Here is a 25,080-nt window from a genome sequence, read left to right as displayed (position 1 = left end):
CGTGCCCAGTTTGAAGACCCTGCACTGGCTTCCAATCAAAAAAAAGATCCATTTCAAATTGTGCTGTCTGGTGCACAAGACGCTCAATAATAAAGGACCCCATTATTTAGCTAAAAAACTCACTATACACCAACAGGCTAGAACCCTCAGGTCCAATAGCAAATATCTTGTGACAGTGCCAAAAATCCGAACCGTCAGAAATGGTGGCAGAACTTTCTCCCGGATGGCCCCAGAAATCTGGAACATTCTGCCTCTACCCCTCTGCCTGGAAATTGACCATAAGAAGTTCCGTAAACTCCTTAAAACCTGGCTGTCCTAGCCCAGTCCTCAATTAATCAATTAATCAATCAATCATAGCATTTGTATAGCGCACTACTCACCCGGAGGGTCTCAAGGCGCTTGGGGAGGGGGGGGGTCCGCTACTGCTCGAACAGCCAGGTCTTGAGCTGCTTCCTGAAGGCGAGGTGGTCTTGGGTCAGGCGGAGGTGGGTCGGGAGGGAGTTCCAAGTCTTGGCGGCCAGGTGGGAGAAGGATCTTCCTCCTGTTGTGGCTCTTCGGATGCGGGGGACGGCGGCGAGGGCTTGGCTGGTCGATCGAAGGTGGCGTGTGGGAGCGTAGAAGTTGAGGCGGCTGTTGAGGTAACTCGGGCCTTGGTTGTGCAGGGCTTTGTGTGCGTGGGTGAGGAGGCGGAAGGTGATTCTCTTGTTGACCGGGAGCCAGTGCAGGTCTCTCAGGTGTCTGGAGATGTGGCTTCGTCTGGGGATGTCGAGGATGAGTCTTGCTGATGCGTTCTGGATTCGCTGGAGTCTCTTCTGGAGCTTGGCGGTGGTTCCGGCGTAGAGGGCGTTGCCGTAGTCCAGACGGCTGGTGACGAGGGCCTGGGTGACCGTCTTCCTGGTCTCGGTGGGGATCCACCGGAAGATCTTACGTAGCATGCGCAGGATGTTGAAACAAGACGAGGAGACGGCGTTGACTTGTCTGGTCATGGAGAGGGAGGAGTCCAGGATGAAGCCCAGGTTACGTGCGTGGTCTGTTGGTTTGGGTGCGGAGCAAAGGGCGGGTGGCCACCAGGAGTCGTCCCAGGCGGAGGGCGAGGAGCCCGGGATGAGAACTTCCGTCTTGTCTGAGTTCAGTTTCAGGCGGCTAGTCATCATCCATTCGGCTACGTGTTTCATCCCTTCGTGTAGGTCGGCTCTGGCGGTGGCGGGGTCGTTGGTCAGGGAGAGGATCAGCTGTGTGTCATCGGCGTAGGAGATGATGTTGAGGTTGTGTTGGCGTGCGATGGCCGCAAGGGGGCTCATGTAGACATTGAAGAGGGTGGGGCTGAGCGAGGAGCCTTGAGGAACGCCGCAGATGACTTCGGTGGCCTCTGACCTGAACGGGGGTAGGCGGACTCTCTGTGTTCTTCCAGCGAGGAAGGAGATGATCCATTCCAGTGCCTTCTCCTGGATTCCAACGTTCCTGAGGCGTTGCACTAGGGTGCGGTGGCAGACAGTGTCGAATGCCGCGGAGAGGTCTAGGAGGATGAGGGCCGCTGTTTCTCCATTGTCAAGCAGGGCACGGATGTCATCGGTGGCAGCGATGAGGGCGGTCTCGGTGCTGTGGTTGGCCCTGAAGCCCGACTGTGAGGGGTCGAGGGATCCATTCATCTCGAGGAATGCGGCCAGCTGCTTGTTGACTGTCTTCTCAATGACTTTGGCTGGAAACGGGAGGAGCGAGATGGGGCGGTAGTTCTTGAGTTCGGTGGGGTCTGCTGTTGGTTTCTTTAGTAGAGCGCTGAGTTCGGCGTGCTTCCAGCTCTCAGGGAAGGTTGCGGTGTCGAAGGAGGCGTTGATGATGTCCCGTAGCTGGGGTGCGATGGCGGCATCGGCTTTGTTGAAGACGTGGTGAGGGCAGGGGTCGGTTGGAGATCCGGAGTGGATGGAGTTCATTGTGCGGATGGTGTCTTCGGTGTTGATAGGGTCCAGGCGCTGAGGGTGGTGGTGGGGGGCGTTGGTGCGGTCGTGGGGAGCGTTGGTTGTGTGCTGAAGCTGTTGTGTATGTCAGCGATCTTGTTGTGGAAGTAGGAGGCGAGGGAGTTGCAGAGGTCTTGTGATGGGGTGATGTCGTTGATTCCGGCGTTGGGGTTGGAGAGCTCTTTCACGATGTTGAAGAGTTCCTTGCTGTTGTGTGCGTTGTTGTCCAGTCTTTCCTTGAATGCTGTTTTCTTGGTGGCGCGAATCAGTTGATGGTGTTTTCGGGTGGCGAGCTTGAGGGTGGTCATGTTGTCCGGTGTTGGGTCTCTTCTCCATGCTTTCTCTAGAGCTCGGCAGTTCTTTTTGGAGCTCTTGAGTTCGTCGGTGAACCAGGATGCTTTCTTGCTGCCGGGTCTGCTGGGCGGGGTCCTCAGTGGGGCGAGGTCGTCTGCGCAGTTGCTGATCCACTTCGTGAGGTTGTCGGCGGCCTAGCTGGGGTTCGTGGAGCTGGCGGGAGGGTGCTGGTTCAGGGCTGCGGTGAGCTGGTCGGCCGTGATCTTGTTCCAGCTTCTTCGTGCAACCTGTTGCTGGTGGTGGTGGATCGACCTCAATTTCTGGTCTGTCACCTTTTTTTTTTCTTTCGACCTGTCTTGCCTTGAACACTAGCAGGCGCTATGAGACCTCTGTGGTGATATATGTGCTCTACAAATACCAAATACAAATACAAAATACAGGCAGGGCCCACTGGCACTCATTTTTACACTTATTTTGCTCTATCAGCAGACTTTGCGGAACAGAGAGGAAAACCAGAGAAGAGGAAATAAGGATGAATAAAAAGAAGGAAAACGGCTACAAACAAAGAAATCAGAGATGATAACAATCTAGAAGAGAGAGAAAAGGGACAGGAAGTGTAGGGTAGAGAATAAAAGCAATCGATACTGGACAGCTTTGATATTCAGCCTTCCTTGCCCCCTTGACATGTAAGAGGGCCAGGCACAGGTTTCAATGACATTCTTGTTGTGCTTCTGTGCAAGAGAGAATCATTATGTGTAGTCTCCTCAGCCCTGCGCCCCCAACAGTATCAGCAAACTTTAGCAGTGTACCGCACCACTGGGGGGAAGCGTGTTATGTAACACTGCAGCAAAAGGACCCCACCTCATCCAACAGTCCGGGGCAGAACAGCAGCATGGGAAGTGTAGTTTCCTTAGCCCTGCAGCACTCAACTGTCTCAGCAACGCTTCAACAGCGTCCGCTACAAAGGGGGAGTAAGTACACCATGTAGCACCGTGGGCAAAAGAGCTCACCTCCACCAACAGGTCGGGGCAGAACAGCAGTGTAGGCATGCGTAGGCTCCTTAGCCCTGCAGACTGCAACAGTTTTAGTAGGCTTCCGCACTATTACTTAAAAACAGACTGAGTAGTGCATTGCTGCCAAGTTCACAGAATGCTTATGTGTGACATTTCCACGGTTTCAATGTACTTATGAGTGACATTCTTTTGACAAATGTGTGACACTTACAGTCACGCTTTCCGATGTGTAAAACAAAACAATGAAGTCAAGAAAGTCTCAAAAGTATTGTTAAAGCTTCGTGTGGTAGCAGACTGACTTACAGGCAGCACATTTTCAATTGGAATGGCACAACATTTGCACAAGCCATTTTACTGATAAACCTATGCAGCATGCAAACGATAATATGTGGAAATTAGATATTGTTATCTCAAAGTCTGTTATGAAGTTCTGTGGTTATACTGCATAAGCAGCTACCTACGTCATCATCATATGAAATCTCTTCATAGATGTCATAACAACACTTTCACAATTGCTTTATTAACCTTCTTGCTCTGTCACAATTACTTGAAAATGCACTATTTGCCCACCCATTTTTTCAAAATCATCTCGGGGGGAGGGGCGACCCCCCACCAACCCCGCTTATGGCATTTGGGCTCACTCTCTACTCATGATCGACACAGGGCACTCATCATGCACTTTTATGCCTCACCACTTTCAAATATCACCTGCTGCCACTGGTTAAAAGGTTGTTTCTCCCTGGTTCAGTCTCTCATTAGAAATCTCTCTCTTTCAGCCACCGTCAATGCCGAAGTGGCCGTGGAGATAAAGATCACCAACCAAGAGTTTAAAGAAGAACTGACAAATAATGAGAGCAAGGAATATATAGACTTTGAGAAAAACTTCAAAGCTGAGGTAAGACAGGGACATGTGTGAGATGAAGGCTCCGAGCAGAACCATCTAACTTTGTTCTGTTCCTGTTTAAAAGTTTGTTTCAAGTTCAAAATAACCCCAGGCACAGAATTAAGGCTCTCTGAATACAAAATTTACAAATATGTTTTTTACAATTTCCCATCTTTCACGAGGGGCAAATTGACTAAAAAGATTGAAAAGCATGTTAACAAACGTGTATAGTGCCCTGTGTTCATAAGGGAACATTACAGGCATTTGCAGAGGTGACTAGTTATATCTAAAACCTTGCTAGTGTAATAAGCATTCAATATGATAATAGTATTTATTTTTGTACCATTCATTCACACAAAGACACAACACACAGGCACGCATGAAGCACACCCACTTACACAGAGACCAGCAGGCTAAAAGACGCCATTTTCGCAGACCAGCAGAAACATAGGCACCCGGGCACACATGCACATCATCCCTGTACAGCAAGGCACATAGAGCAGTGCCCATCAGCGGAGCACAGAATGATGTGCTGCATTAAAGACTTAGGGGCTGATTATGATGCTGTAGTAAATGTCCCGACCCTCGGTTGGAGCCGTTCCTACGACATCGTAATCAGCTGTTCAAATTTCCGACCGACCCATTTGGATGGAAAGGAATCAGAACCGGGTTTTCGAATGGCTTCTCATGGGCTCTGTAACTCGGAAAGCCTCCTGTAATCCTAACGGCGTCTCTTTCTACCCGAGGGATTACAATGTCGGATTCCGACAGCCTTTCTGTGGCAGCTTTTCCAACACAGAAAGGATGTTGGAATTCAACTTTGCGGGCCCCCAGCATGTTCCCCATGGGCGCACGGCCTTCAGTTGGAGACCGAGATAGATGCCCCCTGTTGACCCCTGCCCCCTATGGCAGGCACCTTGAGGTGCATGCCACGGGCTGCAGGGATGAACTGCACCTCTTCTGTTTACAATGAGAGCCTGCATTCTGGTCGGAATACATGTTCCCATTGCAAAGAGTACAGTGTTTGGTTGAATCATAATTGCTGTGTTGGGACCGCCAACAGAAGGTTGGCCAGTCCCAGTACCCAATCAATGTCGGACGGACTCGGGTCCTTCCGACATAGAAATCGGACCCTTAGTGATGTGCATCAGGAAAAAGCACGATAGTGTGCATCACAGAAGCATTAGCATATGTGTGAATGTATGACGTTACAACGAATTCCGTTGCAACGCATGCCTTTACCACGCATGCGTTACAACGGAATTCGTTTACCACGCATAACCTTTACCTCGACTACTTGCGTGGTGACGTCATACGTCGTTAAGAGGAAACTGATTTTTTTTCCCGATTTCTCTTAAACGACGCTGATTATGTGCAGATCCTGACGTGACTTCTGGTGAGTTTTTTTATTTGGGGGGAGACCTCCCCCAAGCCCCCCCGTTTTACTTTTTACCTTTACCACATATGCCTTTACTACAAACCTCGTAGTAAAGGTATGCGTGGTAAAGGCTTTAGTGGTAACCATGCATGTGTTGTACTGCATGCGTGGTTAATGATTTCGTGGGCTTCGTTGTAAAGGCCGTTTCCCGAAGCAGTAGAGCAGTGAACAATGTGCCTCAGGGAAACATTGGTCACGAGCCTCCTAAGAGCATGGGATGACACACCTCATGGGAGCAGTGTGTGAAATCAATGACAGTAATAGGTACATTGCATCCGTTGAGTGCTGGATGTTGAAAATTAAATTAGCGTTGAGTATTATGCTGCTAAGATACAATGGATGAAGTACAGTGCATAGCCACAGAAGTATACAAATTATTTGGGCATACCATGATGAGTATTAGGTGGCACAGGGTGATACGCAAGTGTGGAAACATGTTGTTACGCCACTTGTCATGTGTGGCACCTTTTTCCAGCCCTGGGCATTTGAGCAGTAGTATTTTTTAAGGCCAGGGAAATTGTAGTAATTTTAGTAAGTTAGCATTATTCTTTCACACGGAATTACCCATAATAATACAAGTACTCCTGATCATGTAATAAAGAGCAATTTGGGGGAACGATCCTGATGAGAGATGGCATTTAGTGAGTGCAAGCTGCTGCTTGTGCTCACTATTCATGTTCTGCTGCATTTAGCGGTTTCTTAGTACAACATGCATCCTTGCATTCATTTTGGATGAGAGGGGGCTCTTTGTGCTAAGAAATAGTGCTAAATACCAATACTAAGTTGGGGAAAAATCCTACCCCAAGATCAAATTTAGTGAGCCTTAGTGGCTATTTGCACTCGCTATTACTGTTCTGTTGCAATCAGTGCTATATCTCATCCATTTTGAACTCTAGGGGACATTTTTGCTCTCAGAAAAGCGCTAAATTAAGAATTTCTCTCTCATGTAATTCGAGCGTATTCTAATTAAATTCTTAGGTAATTCCACACAATTGCGCTACATGGAATTATGCAAGTTACGCCCACCTTCTAGTATTTTTCTTGTTGACATTTTTAAGCCTATAGGCTATAAGGTTTACCTACAATGGAAAAAGAAAATCTCACAGTCTCTAAATAAAATATTCTGTTGGCCTAAAAGCCAGAAGTCATTGAAGGTCTTAGCAGAAAATTATAAGACAACTCATATTATCTCTTTCAATTCGGCTAATTAAAAAAACAATTACAAATGTGGTAATCACATGTAGTAAATATTACAATCAAATGGACATCTCCATCAACCAGTTATGAAAGTACAATTACATGATTAGAACAGAAAAGAAAGCTTACTATCCACAAAATGTTGGTGGTTGATAATCATCTGTGTTGTAGAAGTGTACATAGTGCAAATTATTAAAGAATGTCTGAGTTTTCATCTAGTACTTAGGGAGTTTAAAGTGGCTATTCTTCTCCCACAATCAAAGAAACAATTCCTAAGCACTGAAGGGCCATCAACCCTTAGACCAGGCTCATCACTGCCATAGCTTTCAAAATTGTTTGGCAGGGCATTGACTTCTCAGCTTAAGAGCTTTGTGGAATTAAATAAAAAGGTGTTGTTGGATGATGCACAAGATGGACTCAGAGCAGAACGGGCCATTGAACTGGTATTGATGCTAGGAATTGATGACTTACTCATAATAGTTGATGAGGGTACACTTAGAGACATATTTATTATTAAATCTGTCGGCTGCCTTTGCTACCATTGATAATCACAAACTCACGCATTGTCTATCTAGTTTTGTGATAAAATGCATGGCACTGCTTTAAATGGCATCTTTTTTTCAGGACGCAACTCAAAAAGGCCCAAATCTGTACTTCTCTCCATTCCAAACTGTTTCATTTACAAGGTTCTACTCCATGGATTTAGCTTATCCCTACTTCTTTGAATTTACACATACATTTCTAGCCAGCAAACTTCACAATTTTGTGCAATCCTTATATGTGTGCTGATGATACCCAGTTAGTATTTAACTTACAGGAAACTGTAGACTTTCGACAGCCTATTGGGCAGACAATCTTGATTTTATTAAAGACACAGAGGCAAAGATGATGCAATCTCTTTGTATTGCCAGCTCACAGCAGCAACAAGGAAAGAATTCAGAACTTTCAAAACATTCTGCTCATGTACATAGCTCAGCAACAGGCAGTCATCTTCCTTCTTCCTGTGCTGTGAACACGATAAACTCAAATGTCCAATTAATTTCACAGTGAATGCTTCTTGAAGAACATGTCATAACAACAAATCCAATCCTTATTAGTCTGAAAGAGAATATGAAAAAAACATGAAGTTAATTTACCCGGGTGGGTATATATGGTGGGATAATCTTAACCTCTGTGTCTTTAATAAAGTCCAGATTTTCTGCCTATCAGGCTGTGGAAAATCTACATTTTATGGCATGACACAGAGGCCAATATTAATCATGTTCAAAGTACATTGAACACAGTAACAATTACATTAGACATTGGTTTAAAATAATAGCTTCTGAACATGTTTTCATTTGACCAGTGTGTCTCTCTCAAAATGTTATGTAAAATCCGCCATCCAAGATGAAAGTTTTGGAGGCCAATGCACCTCTGAGTGAATGTGCTCCAAATTTAGAAACATCCACACTACTTTTTTTCATCATATCTTTCACCCATCTCGCTAAGGTAGGTGAAGAAATGGCTGTATGGGGTAAGTTGTGGGAAATTAGCAGTTGTGCCCCGTTTCTTAGACTTTTAGTCCTATTTTCGTATTCTTTTAGGCATTTAACCACACATAGTCTTGGGTTTTCTTAGAAATAAGGGTAGAATATAGTTGATGAGAGAGTCGTTGGTCTTCTTTTAATATAGAAACAAACCCCTTCGGGTTAGTATGCCCTACTGGTGACATCTAAGGCTCTTACGTCTGAGGTAAGGCTAAAGGATACCAAACATAATAGGGTTGTGAGTTCATAGGAGAGTTGTTTTAGGGACAAGGACTGATTATCACCCCAGCTTTCAAGTACTTGTAAGATCACTTTAACATCCCACAATAAGGTATATTTCGGTGTGGGTGGTTTTAGGGCTCTCATAATTCACATTATTTTCCTAGTTACGTATTTTGGCCAAAGGGTAAGCCCTCTATCAAATAGTGTCTAGCAGAGATGGTTGACCTATAGATGTTTACTGTCCTGTAGGATAAGCCTGGCCCAAATAATTATGTTAGGTAATTAATTATATGTACTACATCAGTTGAAATGAGATTGAAACACCATTGAACACACCAATGAACCCATTTATTCCAAGCCAGTCGATATGCTTTCCTTGTTCCAGTTGCCCACGACTCAAATATGAGCCTTAAAGTGTCTGGCAAAAACCCAGGGATTTACCACTGTCTCCTGAAATCCTCCATGCCATCAGTATGAGAGAGCTTTCTTCCATTAGAGGATGTGTTTTCCTCGTGGGCCTCAGATTACTGTCTTGAAATTAGATATTAGTAAAGGGAAGTCTATTTTTATTACTAATATTATCGGAAACCAGGCTTGCGATCTCCATAGTGGGGTTATTCCTACTACGGTTTCTTTGAATCTTTGTGTTTGCAGAAGGAATCTTGGTAGCATGGCAAAGGGCGGGAAGGCATATAGCTTTAGGTCTTTCCAATTCTGCAGGAAAGCATCTACCCCACAAACCTAGGGGTCTGGTTTACAGCTGAAAGACTGTATACGTTGTGTATTAAATCTGTCTGCAAACAGATCTATGTCAAGTAGACCCCATTTCTGTTGGCTAGTGAGGAAGATCTCTCTGTTCAGTCTCCAATTGCTGGAGTCTCAGGAGTTCAGAAAGAACCAATCTGCTACCCTATTGCTTAATCCAGGAATGTGTTCTGCTACAACTGAGATCCCTTTGCTCAAGTAATAACCCCAAAATTAATTTGCTAAGTCTGCCAGGTCTTTGGAGTGTGGTCCCCCCATCTTGCTGACATACCGCACCGCTGAGACATTGTCTATGCGTAGCATTACACAACATTTCATCATTCTTTGAGTGAAACTGCATACTTCAAAGGAACTCGCAAGCAGTTCTAGGCAATTGATATGTAATTCCTTCCCCTGGGTTGACCATCGACCCTCTGTGGAAGAGTTCCCACATTTTGCTCCCCATCCTTCTTGACTTGCATTCAATTCTATTATCAGTTTGGGTTCCTCTCTAAAAATTGCCCTCCTGATCCATACCTGTGCATTCTTCACCCACCATATGAGTCCTCCCTCGATTCGAGGTCCAGGGACTGTGTCTGTGAAAATATATGAGGTGCTCTTCCGTAAGCGATTTGTACTGAGTCTTTGGAGGGATCGATAGTAAAGAGGTCCTGGGAATATTGCCTGGATGGTTGAGGATAGGTGTCCCAGGATCCTTGCTAGAGTTTTCAATGTAATATTTTCTGCTGTTAATATTTTTTTTAATTCTTTGCAAAGTCTTTTTAGCTTTTCTTTGGGTAATCATAGTTCTGTATGAACTGGATCTACAACGAACCCCAGAAATTGAGTGTTCTGTGCTGGAGTTAAGCATGATTTTTTTTAATGTATTACAAAGCCTAGTTTTTCTAGGATTTGTATTGTCAATTTTATGTGTTGTGTTACAAGATCCTTGGACTGTCCCATTATAAAGATATCATCCAAATAATTTATTAATCTTACTCCCTTCGCCCGGAGCCATGCTGCTACTGTGCGTAGTACTTTTGTGAAGCATCAAGGTGCTGAAGATGGTCCGAAAGAGAGACTTGAGAACTCCCAGAGTCTGTTTTGCCATGTAAAGCGGAGGTATTTTTAATGTAGAGGCAAGATTGGGATGGTTCAATAAGCATCTTTGAGATCTAGTCTTATTAGCCAGTGTCCTTTTCTTATGATGTCTAAACAGGTATATCCCCTCCATTTTGAAGTGGCGATAAACCACCCATTTGTTTAATTCTTCGAGGTTTATGACAGGTCTCATATCTTTGTCCTTTTTTTCCACTAAAAAGATGTTGCTGATGAAACCTACCCCTGGGTTGAATGCCTCTCAGATGGCTCCTTTTGCTAATATCTCCTCTACCTCTTTTGTTACCAACTTCGAATGTTCTTGTGAAAAGGTTATTTCCCTGGGTGTTTTCATTTGAACCGGGGTGTCTATAAATTCGATTTGGTATCCCTTGACAGTTTGTAATACCCAAGGTTCCTGTGTCACTAATCTCCAGTTCCCACAGAACTGGGCCAGTCTGCCTCCCACTTTTATAGGGGTATCTAAAAGGTCTCTCGTTGGACTTACCTGTTGAGAATCCCTTCTGTCTTCAATCTCCTCTTGAGCTTCTTTTACAAGCTCTTTGTTGTTGGGGGTAGAAGGTTTGGTAGGTTCCATATCCAGATTGTTGGTAAAATCTGTTGCCCATCCCATGAATGTTCTTGAGGAAGGTAGGCCTTGGCCGGGGAACCAACCCCTTGTTTACCCGGTTCTTACAAAAACTCTTTTGTGTAAGACTTTTCTGATCTCTTTTTGGGACTTTTGGACGGAACTAAAGAGCCCCACATATTTAGCCATTTCTTTGATAAAGTAATCGCCAAATATTTGTGAGGGGACCAGTAATGTCCAGGAGGCGGCCCTGACAAGATTTTAGTCCTTTGTCCAATCCTTTTCTTGGGTCTTTCCCTCCTATATTAATGAAGGCTACCACCTTGGGGTCTAATTCAGGGGTGAGGGTTATCTTACCAGGTAAGGAGGGTCAGGGACATTCTGAATTTAAGCGAGATCTTACTTCCTTTGGAAATTCCCTCCTTAACTAAAAGGTGATGTATTCAGCAACATGCTGTGAAGGTGCCCATTCAGGTGACAGGGGGTGCCTGATAAACAGGTGGTCAAACATATTATCCTCCAGTGGGTCTAGAATCCCCATCTTAGACCCTGAGGCCTTTGATGCCTCCTATGATGTCCCTTTTTTCTCTAATGAGATCTGTTCTTGATCAGAGTCGAGTTCTGATGAACAGGATAGTTCCAGTACCAGTTCATACGCCTCGTTGTTATCAGACTTGCTTTAAATAGGGACAACCGGGCCTCTTACATGCCCATCCGCAGTGCTGCACACGCTGATTTCATCACTGGCTTCCTGCGGTAACCCCTCATTAGTGCCTTTTGATTTTTTGTTAGGGTTGTCACCTGCTGATCTCGTTCTCTGGGCCTTGTCTGCCCATGCGGAGCACCCAGGTGGTTCTGTTTCTTGGTTTTGTGGGGAAATATATTCTAGCTTTCTATTGATGGTTTCATCAAATGACCCCATCAATTTCCCTATGGCCCTATTAACTATATCCTCAGACATTTTGAATATTCATGTATATAGGGAACAGGTCATGTTACAATAATGATAATTCTATTAAATTATGATTCACTAGGGGGCAGCCTTGCTCTAAATGTGGTGAAACAACCTTGCTAACTGTCATTTGCGATGAGAAAACCGATGTTAGAGGCGTACGTTGTCTTTTGCTGAGGTATTTTCCTCTAAACACCCCTAACTTGTACTGGCCGATAGTGAGGGTGTTTTACCTCGTTAGTCAAATCATGCATGCCCGATGCGGTCGCATTTTCAATTGCATCCGCATCGGGCTATTTTTTCAATAATGTAATTATTATTATTATTTTTAAATGCTCCCTTTTGAGTCCGGTTGCTTGAATAAGTGACCGTAAAGATGCCAGAGTCGCGTGCCTGTTCAATGTCAGCTCGAGCGGCCATGCACTACGTGCTTGCCGGCTGCGCGAGTCCAATCAGCTTGAGTGTGCGCGGGACGCGTTACTGTGAGCGAGGCCCTGACGTGCCATTTCATTGTGGATTGTAACCAGTTTTACCGAAGGCTCCGTGATTTTCCTTTTGAAGTCGGTTAGCGCAGATCTAGCACTAGATTGGGGGCTAAGTTAAAGATTGGCAAATAATAAATGTTTTGTGATAAAGTTACCGCGCTCTAGCAAAGGGTGCAGACGAGACTAAACATTGCCGAGATTATCTATTACTCTATATTACTCACATAGAAATGCTAATTAGTAAGCGAGCGTCATCTATGTAATCCGTACATAAACCCTTTAATACATATATATATATAAATAACATCAATTTAACAAACAAGTGTTAGATAATGTAGGAATAGGCACTAATCTTGTGAGCAGCAGCAACAAAAGAAGGAAGATGGCTGCTAGTTGTTGTGCTACAGATATGATTAGAATGTTTTGAAAGTTCTGAATTCTTTCCGCTGCTGTGAGCTGGCAATAAAAGGAGATTGCTTAATATTGGCCACTGTGTCATGCCATAAAATCTGCATACCTCTGAGATTGATCTCCTGTCTCCACTGTGAACAAACAACCTTAACCTGGATGAGAATTTGAAGTTGAACTCTTCCAAAGTGGAGATTCTGTTTACAAGCAGAAAAGTAAATCTTTAGAAAGCTTTGCAATGGACAGTGCCTATTGGTAGTTGTTCAGATTTGGAACCCATCGTGAGAAACTTAAGCATGATAATGGATGCTATTGGTAACTTTGATCATCAAATTGTAATGGTGACTAAGGGCCAGATGTTTAGATTGGCAGGCAGCCTGCCACCCAACAGGATACAGAGGACAATACATTGGGCAGTTCCTCTGAAGGGTTTGCAAGTTTGTTGCTTGGTTGCCATCTGCAGCATTCCTAACCTTTATTATATTTCAGAAGGAAACCCCCAAAGTGGGAGATTGTTATTAAAAAAACAAGCAATAAATCCCTGTAATGGAACATGCTAGCTTCAGCATATGAGTCAATTTGTCATCAAGTTCTAACTCTTAGCAGTGGAACTGCTGATGACGCCAGAACATTAATGTTTATGAGGGTCGTACTAAACAGGACATACCTGCTGTCAAAATGGTTGCTCTGAATATATAGCTCACTTTCTATCAGTGTAACACCACAAAGAAGCTCAGGGGCTTATTTATAAGCACCTGTGTCACTTTTACAATGCTGTTGCGTCACTTTTTGTGAAGCAGCAGCATTGTAAAATATGCAGCACGTTGCGCCCTATTTACAAAGTGGGGCATCTAGACAGATGAGTCACTTTGTAAACCCCTGAGCTACATTATACCTGCGTGAGGTATAATGTAGCAGGGTGGGCTTTCCCCCGCATCAAAGCTCTGTAGAAGTGGTGCATTAAAATCTATAAGATTTCAATCCACCACTTCTAGGCTGCCATTGTGAGCCAGTCTTATGCTTGCCCCATGACAAGCATAAGACTGAATCAGGCCCTTTCATATGGGACTTGCCCCATGTGAAAGGAAAATTGCTGGAGTTGCGTCATGCTTCTGACACAACTCCAGCAATGCGTCAGTTTCGCATCAACAGATGTGTCATTAATACTGACATATCTGTCATTCCTTGCGACATGATGTGTCATACAGTAATTATGACAAATCCATCATGTCGCAAGGAGGGAGCACTGAGAAGTGACACATTGCTGTTTTCACGCAGCGATGCATCACTTCTCATAAATAAGGCACTCAATTTCCGAAGCATGAAGGTGGCACCTCAACCAACTGCATGGTCAGTCTTGCCCAACAGGCCATTTTATATATTACCTCTGTTAGTGAAGGTGCAGAATATCAAGCAAGGAATATTGAGTTACCAGAATTATGTAGCCAAAATGTTAAGGACTAAAATAATGACATAATTGTATATAGGTAAGTATAGATTTACTGTACTTAACACCGCATATATGTACCTTGACAACAGATGTATCTTCAAGGTACATCAATGTGCAGTTAAGAAAAGTAAACCTATAATTATGTGGGAGCCAATCCCCAATAATCTTTTGAACACCAAAATTTTGAACAAACAGATTTTGAACATAATCAATTTGTCTCCATGGTTTCTAATTGATCTTGCAGTTAGACACTATACCCATCATCAAATTCACAGACATTTAACACACACAACAGAATAAAATATGGACCTATTAATAACTGAGTTATTGATCAAAAAATAGGGAAAATAGATTTATTACAGAACTGTTAATAAGTGGGGTACAGAGAAAAATTTATAATTCGCCATGAAGGTGCAGACACTGAAATATAGAATCACATAACAAAGTAAAATCCCTATTTAGGCAAATCTAGGCATGTTCTAACAGTCAAACTCATAAAGACTACTGACAAAATCCCAGTAAAATAATTCTAAAACAGTCTTGGGAGGAAAGAGGAAAGTCTCCCACAAACCCCAAAACCCAGAGGTTTTTATACACAATTCACAAATATCTATTGATAGAACCTGCAAATTCATCATGGTATGATTATAGTTGGTTTGCATTTGAAAATCAGAAGCAGCTACATAATTCTTTACAGCTTGAACGCTAACCCATTCCTTAAGGCAAGAAACATCTTTCACCTGCTTCCTCTGCAACTGCTCTCTGGAGATGTACAACTCAAAATGAAACATTTCTTAACAATGGCTCATAGAATCATGTTCTCTAGCATGTTTGCATCAGAACTTCCCAGTTGAAGTCCTTGAAGATGATACTTTAGGTACACGATGGAAGCGTCATTCACAATACATGCTTTCTAACACAGTTGTCAACCTTTGATGTCTTTCCACTTGGTGCTCCGCAGAAATGAGCGGAGAGATGGCTTTCAGCGGGTCACTTTTTGGCAAGGGGAATGCGCAGGTGCCAGATGAGCAGAAAAACAAAAACTGCATCTATTTTAAAATAAATGGTGTCTCACATAAAAATGTATCATGACTACTTCACATCAATAATTACACTTCTAGGCAAGGTAGTCAAATTGTTTCAAATGTAACATCAGCAATTCATCGGTTAAAACTTCATATATCATTAAAACAATTACTTCTCACAAATAATTTTCTCAAAATAATTCTACATTTTACACATTTAGAAAAAAACTCCTACAAACCCCCTTCTGATTATTTTTAAATAATCACTTACAACTCCATTAGTAACTTTATCAAAACCCCATTAGTAACTTTATTAATCAGAAATTAGTCCTTTGAAGCCTTAATTTTCTTGGTTAATTGGACTAGCTCCTCTATCCAATTCAGCTGTTGGAACACTCAATCCCTGTAATTGCATGGCTCAAAATCCACTTACCTCTTCCTTTTCCTCTGATTATTATTCTCATCGTTTACTCTACCTATTATATATACTGATCAGACTTTCCAACAACTTTAATAAGAGAAATAGAGAAACTGCACAAATCATTATAATTATTTTAGACGTTAGAATGGACTGCAGTACCTCAACACCAATACTACTCAAATATCCACCCACCTTTTTAAAACCACCCTCTATCACTCTTATCAAGAATTCGACCTCTTCCCATAGGCCTATATCTTCCAATTATCTACTCTCATGTGTCACATTAGTTATGTTAGTAGTGTAAGAATCAATTTCTCCACTATAATCCTGAGTGTAGATACAGCAGTTGTCTGCCTTAATTGCCTTACAGACTCTGCCCTCTTTCACTAAAAACATCTCCGGGGCAAGACTGTTTTGCATCACCATTGCTCTAATTACTAGCATCTCTACATTTAATATTTTTAAATACCCTGCTGTATCCACAACAAGTCTATCTACAACTATAGACAACCATCTAATCTTCACATAATTATTGACTGTTCCTATTGGGGGAATAATAACTCCCAATATATACAAAACCACCTGCCCAAGACTTCTCTCCTCAAACTATGTTCCTCCTCAAACTCACCCACATAATAATATCTAGGAAACACTAAAGCCAGGTAACATGAACCCAGCCACCTATTTAACAAATTAAAGGGAGCAGTCTTTGCACAAATATAATGAATTACCCTCTTAATAGGTGCACCTCCAGCCAAAAGATCTACACTAACTTCATATATTTTACCACACACACTTTCATCTGCAAACTTTATTTTCTCACCTTTCATAGAACTACGCCTTACCATACAGATCTCAGAGTTCCTTTCCTATTCCGTCTGCAATGTGGTATGGAAATCTGAAAACCTAAATTATTATTCTTCCTTGATTTCCAAATTCCTTACTATTTTTACCTATTTCATTATATTCTCTAATAAAATCATGCTCTTCACCACCCAGCAAACAAAACATTAATTTTATTCCTATTAGTATTATATTTGTTTTGTGCAATCTCTATCCAATACCTTTGATATTTCATTTTCTGTGCAATCTCACTCAAATATGTATGATGTTTACATTTCCTCTTATTCTCATTAATAAATAGATTCTCCAAAGACACATACATGTCAGTCAAATATGGGGAAAGATACTCTTCATAAATTAAGATCACTACACAGATACTGCAAATATGAAAGCTCTAACTGAACATTGGTAGATCCTTCCCCGGTTGCTGTAGGAAGGAAAGTGCTGACGTAGCACCTGCTAACTTTCATTACCTCAATGTATTCTTTAATCATTTTAGTATATGATCTCTAAAACCACTAGACAAATGTTCTTCATGTACTGGTATCATTTGTTTACATGCTTTATGATTAGCTATAATTGCAACATCATTAGTTATATGAGCTTACATATGTCCCACATAAGTAAATAAGCACACCAACAGGCTAACTAATACTAATAATGGTAGTAGTAGCTCCAGCTAAATCGTGAGTGTTCACTTTGTTCAGACTCTTTCCCATCTGCCTTTTCCACAGCAAATGTACTTCTTCTGAAGAGTGTATTTTCTACTCTGATTTTCAATTGTAGCTTGCTGCTGTTTTTATGAGAGACTCGTTCTTGCTGCCACTCATGCTTTGCTCTTTTGCATTGCAACAGCTCTTCCCTCAGACTACTCTGTAACTGGACTTCAGAGGTTTCAGGCTCCTAATCTAAACTTTCGCTCACTTGAAACCTTTGTTCTCAACTCTGCACTAGATTTTCAACAAGTTCAGACAAACCTCCATCCCAATCTCTCTGGATTTACACTTCAAACTTAGATTTGACTATGACCTTGATCAGCAGATCATGTATCATGATCATCTGTATTCCCGTCTGAGTCAGCTACTTTCGCACTCTTTGCGTGAGCAGTGTGGATCCACTGAGGCTCTCCAGCGAACTTGGCTGCAATAACCATTGTTAACATGACTTTGAATGGCCTCTGCAGTGTTCATCAAGGGAGCCCTTAAGGACATGTTTCTGGATAACCATTTAATCACCAGCCAACAAACAATGGCAGGATGTATCCTTGTAATCTTCTGTGGCCACATTCAGGTTGTAGAAGAAAGATTTCACCACACCAGCCAGGGTTTTCAATAATGCAGCTGAATGTGCATGTTCAAGTCTCATTGCTCTGCCCATCACCACCTCGTGGTGTGACAGGTCTGCTTTTCTGTTTGGAGTATTTCTAATGTTCATCAAACCACAGTGAAGTGTGTCAGGCTATCCCAGATCTGTTGAAGCACACAGTGTTGCCAGTTTATTCTTTTTCAGTTTAGAAAACTTTATTAAACAAATAAGCAAAGTAAAACATCATTACAGAGACACAATCAATAGAGAAAAAAAAAGAGGAAAAAATGAGTAATACAATTTGAATGTGAAATATAGAAACAAAAACCCCAAAGGGAGAAATCTAAAAAATATACTGAGGGAAAATGCTTTTTTACATTTAATGGGAAAGGAAAGTTGAGGGGGGGAAGAAAGGAAAAAGAAAAAAAGAGAGATAAGGAAAGACTAAAAGAAAGGGGGATAGAAAGTAGGAAAAAAAGAGAAGAAAAGAGAAAGATGAAAGAAAAAGATGAGGCAGATCAGGGTAGGCATCTGGAAAGAAAATCAGTTAAGGGTAACCATAACAAATCTCTTTTGATTAAGAGAGTAGGTGTCGAAGCATAAGCACGATAAAGTCTGTGATGATGACACAGTAAATTCCACCAAGCAGTGGAAGATATTTTTGAGGTATCTTTCCAGTTTGACGTAATAATCTGCAAAGAAATGGCTATAAACAAATCTATAAAATTACGAACACTGCGTAAAACATTCCAAATAGGAGAGGAACAACCCAGAAAAATGTGAACAATATTAAAGGTGTGATTAGAATTTAAAATCTCGTTCAGCTTGCACCATATATGCTGCCAAAGGGATGCAACTAAGGGACATTGAAAAAACATATGAAACAAGGTACCATCAGGATGGGGACATGACCAGCAATGGCTGGAATCAAGGACTTTGAACTTAAAAAGGTCAGCTGGGGTAAGAAAAAGTATATTATAAAAGAAATAAAGAGTCTGAGTGGTGCTGGCCGAATGAGAAACGGTGTGAATTTTAGACCAGATGGATTCCCAAACAGAAAAGGAAAAATCTTGTGCCAGATCCTTTTCCCATGCAAGTTAAGATTTGAATTTGGAGCGAATAGGAAAGGGACGGGATAGGATCTTATAGATAGTGGCTGCTTTGAGTGGAGAGGTAAAGACTAAGGGGGCGGAATCGGGTGGGACAGTAACTGATAAGGTACTATGGAATAAGGAAAGGGTAGAGAGGGCACCTGCAAGATCGGGAAAATGGGGGGAGTGTGTGTTAGATATTTGAAATGAAGAGCAAATGGAGGGGAAGTTCAATAAGGAACCATTAACAAGGAGATCATCTAAGTACATAATGCCTTTGTCAATCCATTCCTTCCAGAAAAGGGCCTTATTGTTAATCTTCAGAGAGTGATTGTACCATAGCGAGGTAAGGGAATGGAGGTGTGCTTGAGAAAAAGAGGAGCGAAACAAAGAAAGGGATAGTGCCCTAGATAATTTAAAAGTAGGAGAAAGAAACCGTTTAGGGGGTTGAGATAAGTGGATAGCAGCGAGAAAGGGGAATGGCGAAAGCTGAGCTTGCTCTAAAGCACTCCATGCAGTAGGAGGGAAGGGGGGAGAGTCTGCAAGGAAGGGCCAAATTTGCTTTAGAGTAAAAGAAGAATGAAAACGGACAGGATCGGGAAAGTTCACACCACCAAAATGCTTTGGTTGTTGAAGGCGGGTTAAGGAAACCCTAGGCTTACGATTATTCCAGAGGAAACGAGTAAGAATACGATTGATCTGAGTGAAAAAATAAGCAGGAAGAGAGATAGGCAACATAGAAAGATAAAAATTAACAATGGGGAGAAGCATCATTTTGACAGTTGCCAAACGACCCGACCAAGAAAGGAATAAGGGGGACCACCGCTCAATTAAGGCAGAAAGCTTGGAGAGAATATCCTTATGATTCATTTTAATAGTATCTCTGATAGATGAAGAATATAAGACGCCCAAACATTTAATACTAGTAGAATTCCATGCAAAACCGGAACCGGAACCATGAAACATATGAGCAAGACAGAACGTATTAAGAGGTAAGACTTCGGATTTGTCAATATTTAACTTACAACCAGACCAGACTGAGGAATATTCAGAGAGTAAAGAAAAAAGTGCTGGTAAGGAAGTGGCGGGGTTAGAGATATAAAGTAAAATGTTATCAGCGTATGCTGTAAATTTAATGTCTAGTGACTTGTAGACGAAACCTGAATAGGAAGTGGAGAGACAAATCTTTTCGAGGAAAGGTTCTAATGCTAAAATAAAAAGAAGGGGAGACAGGGGGCAACCTTGCCTGGTACCTCTATGAAGGGGAAAGTAGGATGACTGAGCGCCATTAACCCATATAGAAGTAGAGGGAGAGGAATATAAAAGTTGGATAAGTTTAATGATGTGAGGACTAAAACCATGCCAGCGGAGAGCTCCAAACATAAAATCCCAGTTAACCCTATCAAAAGCTTTCTCAGCGTCAAGGGTGATAACAGCGAGAGAGGTTGTCATATTAGAAGCTAAGTGAATAATGTTGAGGAGAGCTCTAGAGTTATCCATGATAGATCTGCCCTTAATGAAGCCTGACTGATAAATATTAATGAGGTCAGGGACAAAAGTAGATAAACGAGAAGCTAAGATTTTGGCATAAATCTTGCAATCAGTATTAATTAAGGAAATGGGCCGATAGTTCTTGCAAAGAGAGGGATCTTTATCTTTTTTGGGAAGTAAGCAAAGCATAGCTTGGGTAAAGGAGCCTTTAGATTCGCCTGCAGAGAGAAAAGAGGATATCAGGGAAGATAGGTGAGGTATAAAACAATTTTTGAACTGAAAATAAAAACGAACAGTAAAACCATCAGGACCGGGAGATTTGTCTTTGGGTAAGAGGGTGATTGCTTGAAGTATCTCTTTCTCAGAAATGGAGGCATCTAGAGAAGAGAAATCAAGATTGGAGGAGGGGGATTTGGGTATATTTAGAAAAAAGGAATCAATTTGGGAAGGATTCGGAGTATATTCAGGTGTGTATAAAGAGGAGTAGTAATGAACAAAACAATCAAGAATCTTATCATCAGTACAATGACGAGTTCCGTTGGCGTCCGAAATAACGGCAATTTTAGATTTTTGTTTCTTAATTTTAAGATAATTTGCAAGGAACCTACCTGCCTTATTGCGCCCGCCATACATCTTGGAATTAAATTTTAAGAGATGGTTGCAGGCGGAGTCGCAGAAAAATGTATTAAATTGAAGCTTAGCTTTAATGAGAGAGGAGAGAGCCTCTGAAGAATTGGATGTATAAAATAGGTGTTCTAAATCTTTAATTTGTTCGAAAATAAGGGAGGATTTGGAAAGGGCCAATTTCTTTTTACGGGAAACAAAGTCGATAATAAAGCCTCTGTCCGAAGCTTTAAATGCATCCCAAACAAAGTGGAATTGAGAAGTGGAATTGAGATTAGTAAGAAAGAAGTCGTCCATAAAAGCAGTGAATTGATCAATAAACTGAGGATCCAAAAGAAGAGAATTATTGAAACGCCAACGGCGAGAACTGGGAATAGGTGAGGGGAGATCCATATCAAGAATGACAGGGGCGTGATCGGAAATGAGGATTGAGCCAATGTCAACGTTTGTCATGAATTGAAAAGCGTGTTGGGTGAGGAAGATATAGTCTATGCAGGAGTGAGAGGTATGCACAGGGGAAAAGAAGGAAAATTCCAAAGCATCAGGGTGGGAAAGCCTCCAGGAATCGAGTGAACCTCTGGAAGAAATTGCACGGTAAAAGGACTTTTGCATTTTATTAGGAATATATCTGGTCGGAGATTTACGATCCAGAAAGGGATCCATTAATTGATTACAATCGCCTCCAACAATTAAATCAACGCTAGTATGGGAGGAGAGGAAATTAGAGAAATCAGTCCAAAAAGTGGGGGCAATACCATTTGGGCCATAAACATTACAAAAGGATAAATCAGTATCATTAACTTTGACGTCTAAGTACAACCATCTACCATCAGAGTCGGAAAACTCATTTTTTAACTGGATTGACAACGATTTATGGAACAAAATAAGAACACCGTTCTTGTTATTAACTGACGGTGAACAAAAAACATCACCCACCCATTGTTTGCGCAGAGAGGATAAGTCTTTTTGGGAGAGGTGGGTTTCTTGCAACAGGGCAACTTGGCCTTTCAGTCTGGCTAAGTGGGATAAAACCCGTTGCTTTTTAATCGGGTTCCGTAGGCCTTTAACGTTCCAAGAAATGACACGAAGACCATTCAAAAAATAAAAAATAACGGTAAGAATGAAGATAGAAGAAAGTGAGGAGAGAGAGGATAGACAGGAGCAGCAGAGAAATCATATGGAACAAAGAAGGAAAGAGAAACCTGAAAGGAGAGAGATAAACGAAAAGGGAGATGATGAACCATTACCACAGTATATGCAGAGAGAACCGATGAAAAGAGGAGAGAGAAGAAAAGCAGAAGAGTATGAGAAGTGCCATGAGGGGAGAGAGAGAGAAGGATGACGAAGAAGAGGAGGAGTGGGAGATAATAACTCCCTTGAAAAAGAAAGAAGAGAGAAGATGGCGAAAAACCAGGAAGGCTTCAGCCATACAAAACAAGTAACAGAAAGAGCAACAGAGGAAGACGGACGCACAGAAATGAAGACATGTCAAATGCATGGTCTCAGAAACACAAATAAGAGGTAAAAAGGGAGATACATTAGAAATGAGAGACCAAACATGACAATAAGAAAACAAATGAAGGAAACTTACCAAACATTTATGGAAGGAAGGCAGCGAACTGGGACAACCACGACTACCAACGGCATAGTATAGTGGGGAGGTCGGGGAACCAAGAGACTAGAAAAGGAGACCTAGGAGACAAATTAGAAAAACAAAGGAACATTACAAGGAAGAACAGTACAACATGAAGTTAAAAATATTGGACAAATTACATTGAACAGAAAACATGAAGAGATTAAGGAGTGCTGTGATAAGAACTGCTGTGCTCCATGGAATCTTCTTTACCAGAATGGATGAATTTGCGGAGATCCGCCGGATCCGGAACCATGAAACATATGAGCAAGACAGAACTTATTAAGAGGTAAGACTTCAGATTTGTCAATATTTAACTTGCAACCAGACCAGACAGAGGAATATTCAGAGAGTAAAGAAAAAAGTGCCGGTAAGGAAGTGGCGGGGTTAGAGATATAAAGTAAAATGTCATCAGCGTATGCTGTAAATTTAATGTCTAGTGACTTGTAGACGAAACCTGAATAGGAAGTGGAGAGACAAATCTTTTCGAGGAAAGGTTCTAATGCTAAAATAAAAAGAAGGAGAGACAGGGGGCAACCTTGCCTGGTACCTCTATGAAGGGGAAAGTAGGATGACTGAGCACCATTAACCCATATAGAAGTAGAGGGAGAACTAAATGTCCTTTCTTTATACGTGACCTTGAAAAAACAAGGATGAATAAGACCATATCTAGCGTTCATGGATCTAAGCGTGAGTCGTAAGTCCATAAATTCCTTGCGACGTGCAACAGTCTGCTTGGAGACATCCTGAGAGAAAAAGAGTTTATGACCCGACCATAGTAACTGCTTATGTTGTTTGGCAGAGTGTAAAATAGTCATGAGGTCGGAATAGAGGAGAAAATAAGCAATGATGCCTCTGGGCTTTGAGGAAGGAGAGGAGTTCTTAGGGCCAAGACGGTGCGCCCTTTGAATGTTCACATCCACATGTTTGGGCAGTCCAACAACGGGTAAGACTTGTGTCTTCAAAATTTGGATGATATCTGACCCCTTCGAATTCTCAGGAACACCATAAATGCGCAAATTATTGCGCCTATTTCGATTTTCCAAATCTTCTGAGGTTTTCTTGAGCATTTGAACCTCTTTAGTGAGGCTATCAACCTTGGTGGCAATGTCTCGAGCATCACTGATTTGTTGTTCGACATCAGAGACCCTCTTATCCAGGTTGGACCATTTATCATCCAATCTCTGTAGGGTAGCGGGTAATATCCGCAATAAAAAGGCGGATTAGACGTAGTTCGTCCATGAGATCTTCCAGAGTGACAGGAAGTGGGAATTTAGAAGGAGAAGGGGGGTCCTTTTTGAGGCGTTTACCAGTGGAAGCTGAATCTTTGCGTGTAGAAGAGGCTACATTAGAGGCTTTGGTATTGAGAGCATGCTCCATCCTTGCAAAGCTAAAAAGACCAGCGTAATACAAAAGAAAGGCAGCTCTACTTGAGGCGTGGGCTAGTAATTCCCAAAGGAACCGCAAAAAGTGAAGCAAAAATCCCCTTAAAAAAAGGATAAAATGCGTCAGGAGGCAGAAAACAGCACAGAGAAGGTGTATGCTGATCCCAAAATAAGCCAGAAGCCAATGACTGATAATGAAAGCGAAAATCTGAGGTAAAAAGTTAAATACAGGAACCAGCAGGGGATAAAGGAGGGAAAATATGCCTCAAAATGCCTCAAAATGCCTCAAAATTGCATTAATAAATGAAGAAACACAGGGGCATATTATCAAGCCTGTGCGATAACATTATCGCCGCTTTATCGGCCGAAAACGGCCGATAAAGGGGCGATAATGGGCTTGATAATATGCTCTATGGAATTCCAATCGTAGCCCATGTTAGATGTCTTCACATCTAACATGGGCTTCGATTGGAATTCCATAGAGCATATTATCAAGCCCATTATCGCCCCTTTATCGGCCGTTTTCGGCCGATAAAGCGGCGATAATTTTATCGCACAGGCTTGATAATATGCCCCACAGTCATAAAGCCAAATCCAGAAGGCAGGAGCAGTATAAGAATTTTTTGAAAAAAACGAAGGAAATAGAAAAAACAAAATGGCGGCCGTTTTCGAGGGATCATCATTTCAGCATTTTTCTACATCAAAAAATGCATTTCAAAGTCCAGAAACATACCCAGTAGCAGGGGTGTAGTTCCAATGCCAGAAACAGCCGTTTCCACCCAAAAACGCAGTCTGAAAACGGGTCCTTCATCAATTAAGCGCCGCCGAAATCGCGGAGCTCAGGGGGGAGCGGCCATCTTGTCTGCCGCGTCGCGCGCCCTCCTCCTTGCCAGTTTATTCTTGACAGTGCCATTTGATAGCTCTATGACTCCAGAGGAGAGGATTGTGGTCAACAATTGCGATGGAATATTTACTTGATTTCAATAGCTGTGCAGACTATCTGTTGCA

At 42.1% G+C, this 25,080-nt stretch overlaps 1 protein-coding gene across 1 annotated transcript in view; it reads left to right on the top strand.

Annotated features, from left to right (window-relative positions):
- Window positions 1–25,080, top strand: part of LOC144799010 (uncharacterized) — a 449,787-nt gene that overhangs the window by 187,537 nt on the left and 237,170 nt on the right. Inside the window, exon 4 of the mRNA XM_078670160.1 lies at window positions 4,039–4,157. Within this exon, the coding sequence (XP_078526286.1) occupies window positions 4,039–4,157 (119 nt within the window). The remainder of the gene's footprint in view (window positions 1–4,038; window positions 4,158–25,080) is intronic.

Source organism: Lissotriton helveticus, chromosome 12 (assembly GCF_964261635.1).
Source record: "Lissotriton helveticus chromosome 12, aLisHel1.1, whole genome shotgun sequence".
NCBI lineage: Eukaryota > Metazoa > Chordata > Amphibia > Caudata > Salamandridae > Lissotriton > Lissotriton helveticus.
The sequence above is the reverse complement of the archived record's forward strand: the minus strand, read 5'-3'. Positions and strand labels throughout refer to the sequence as shown.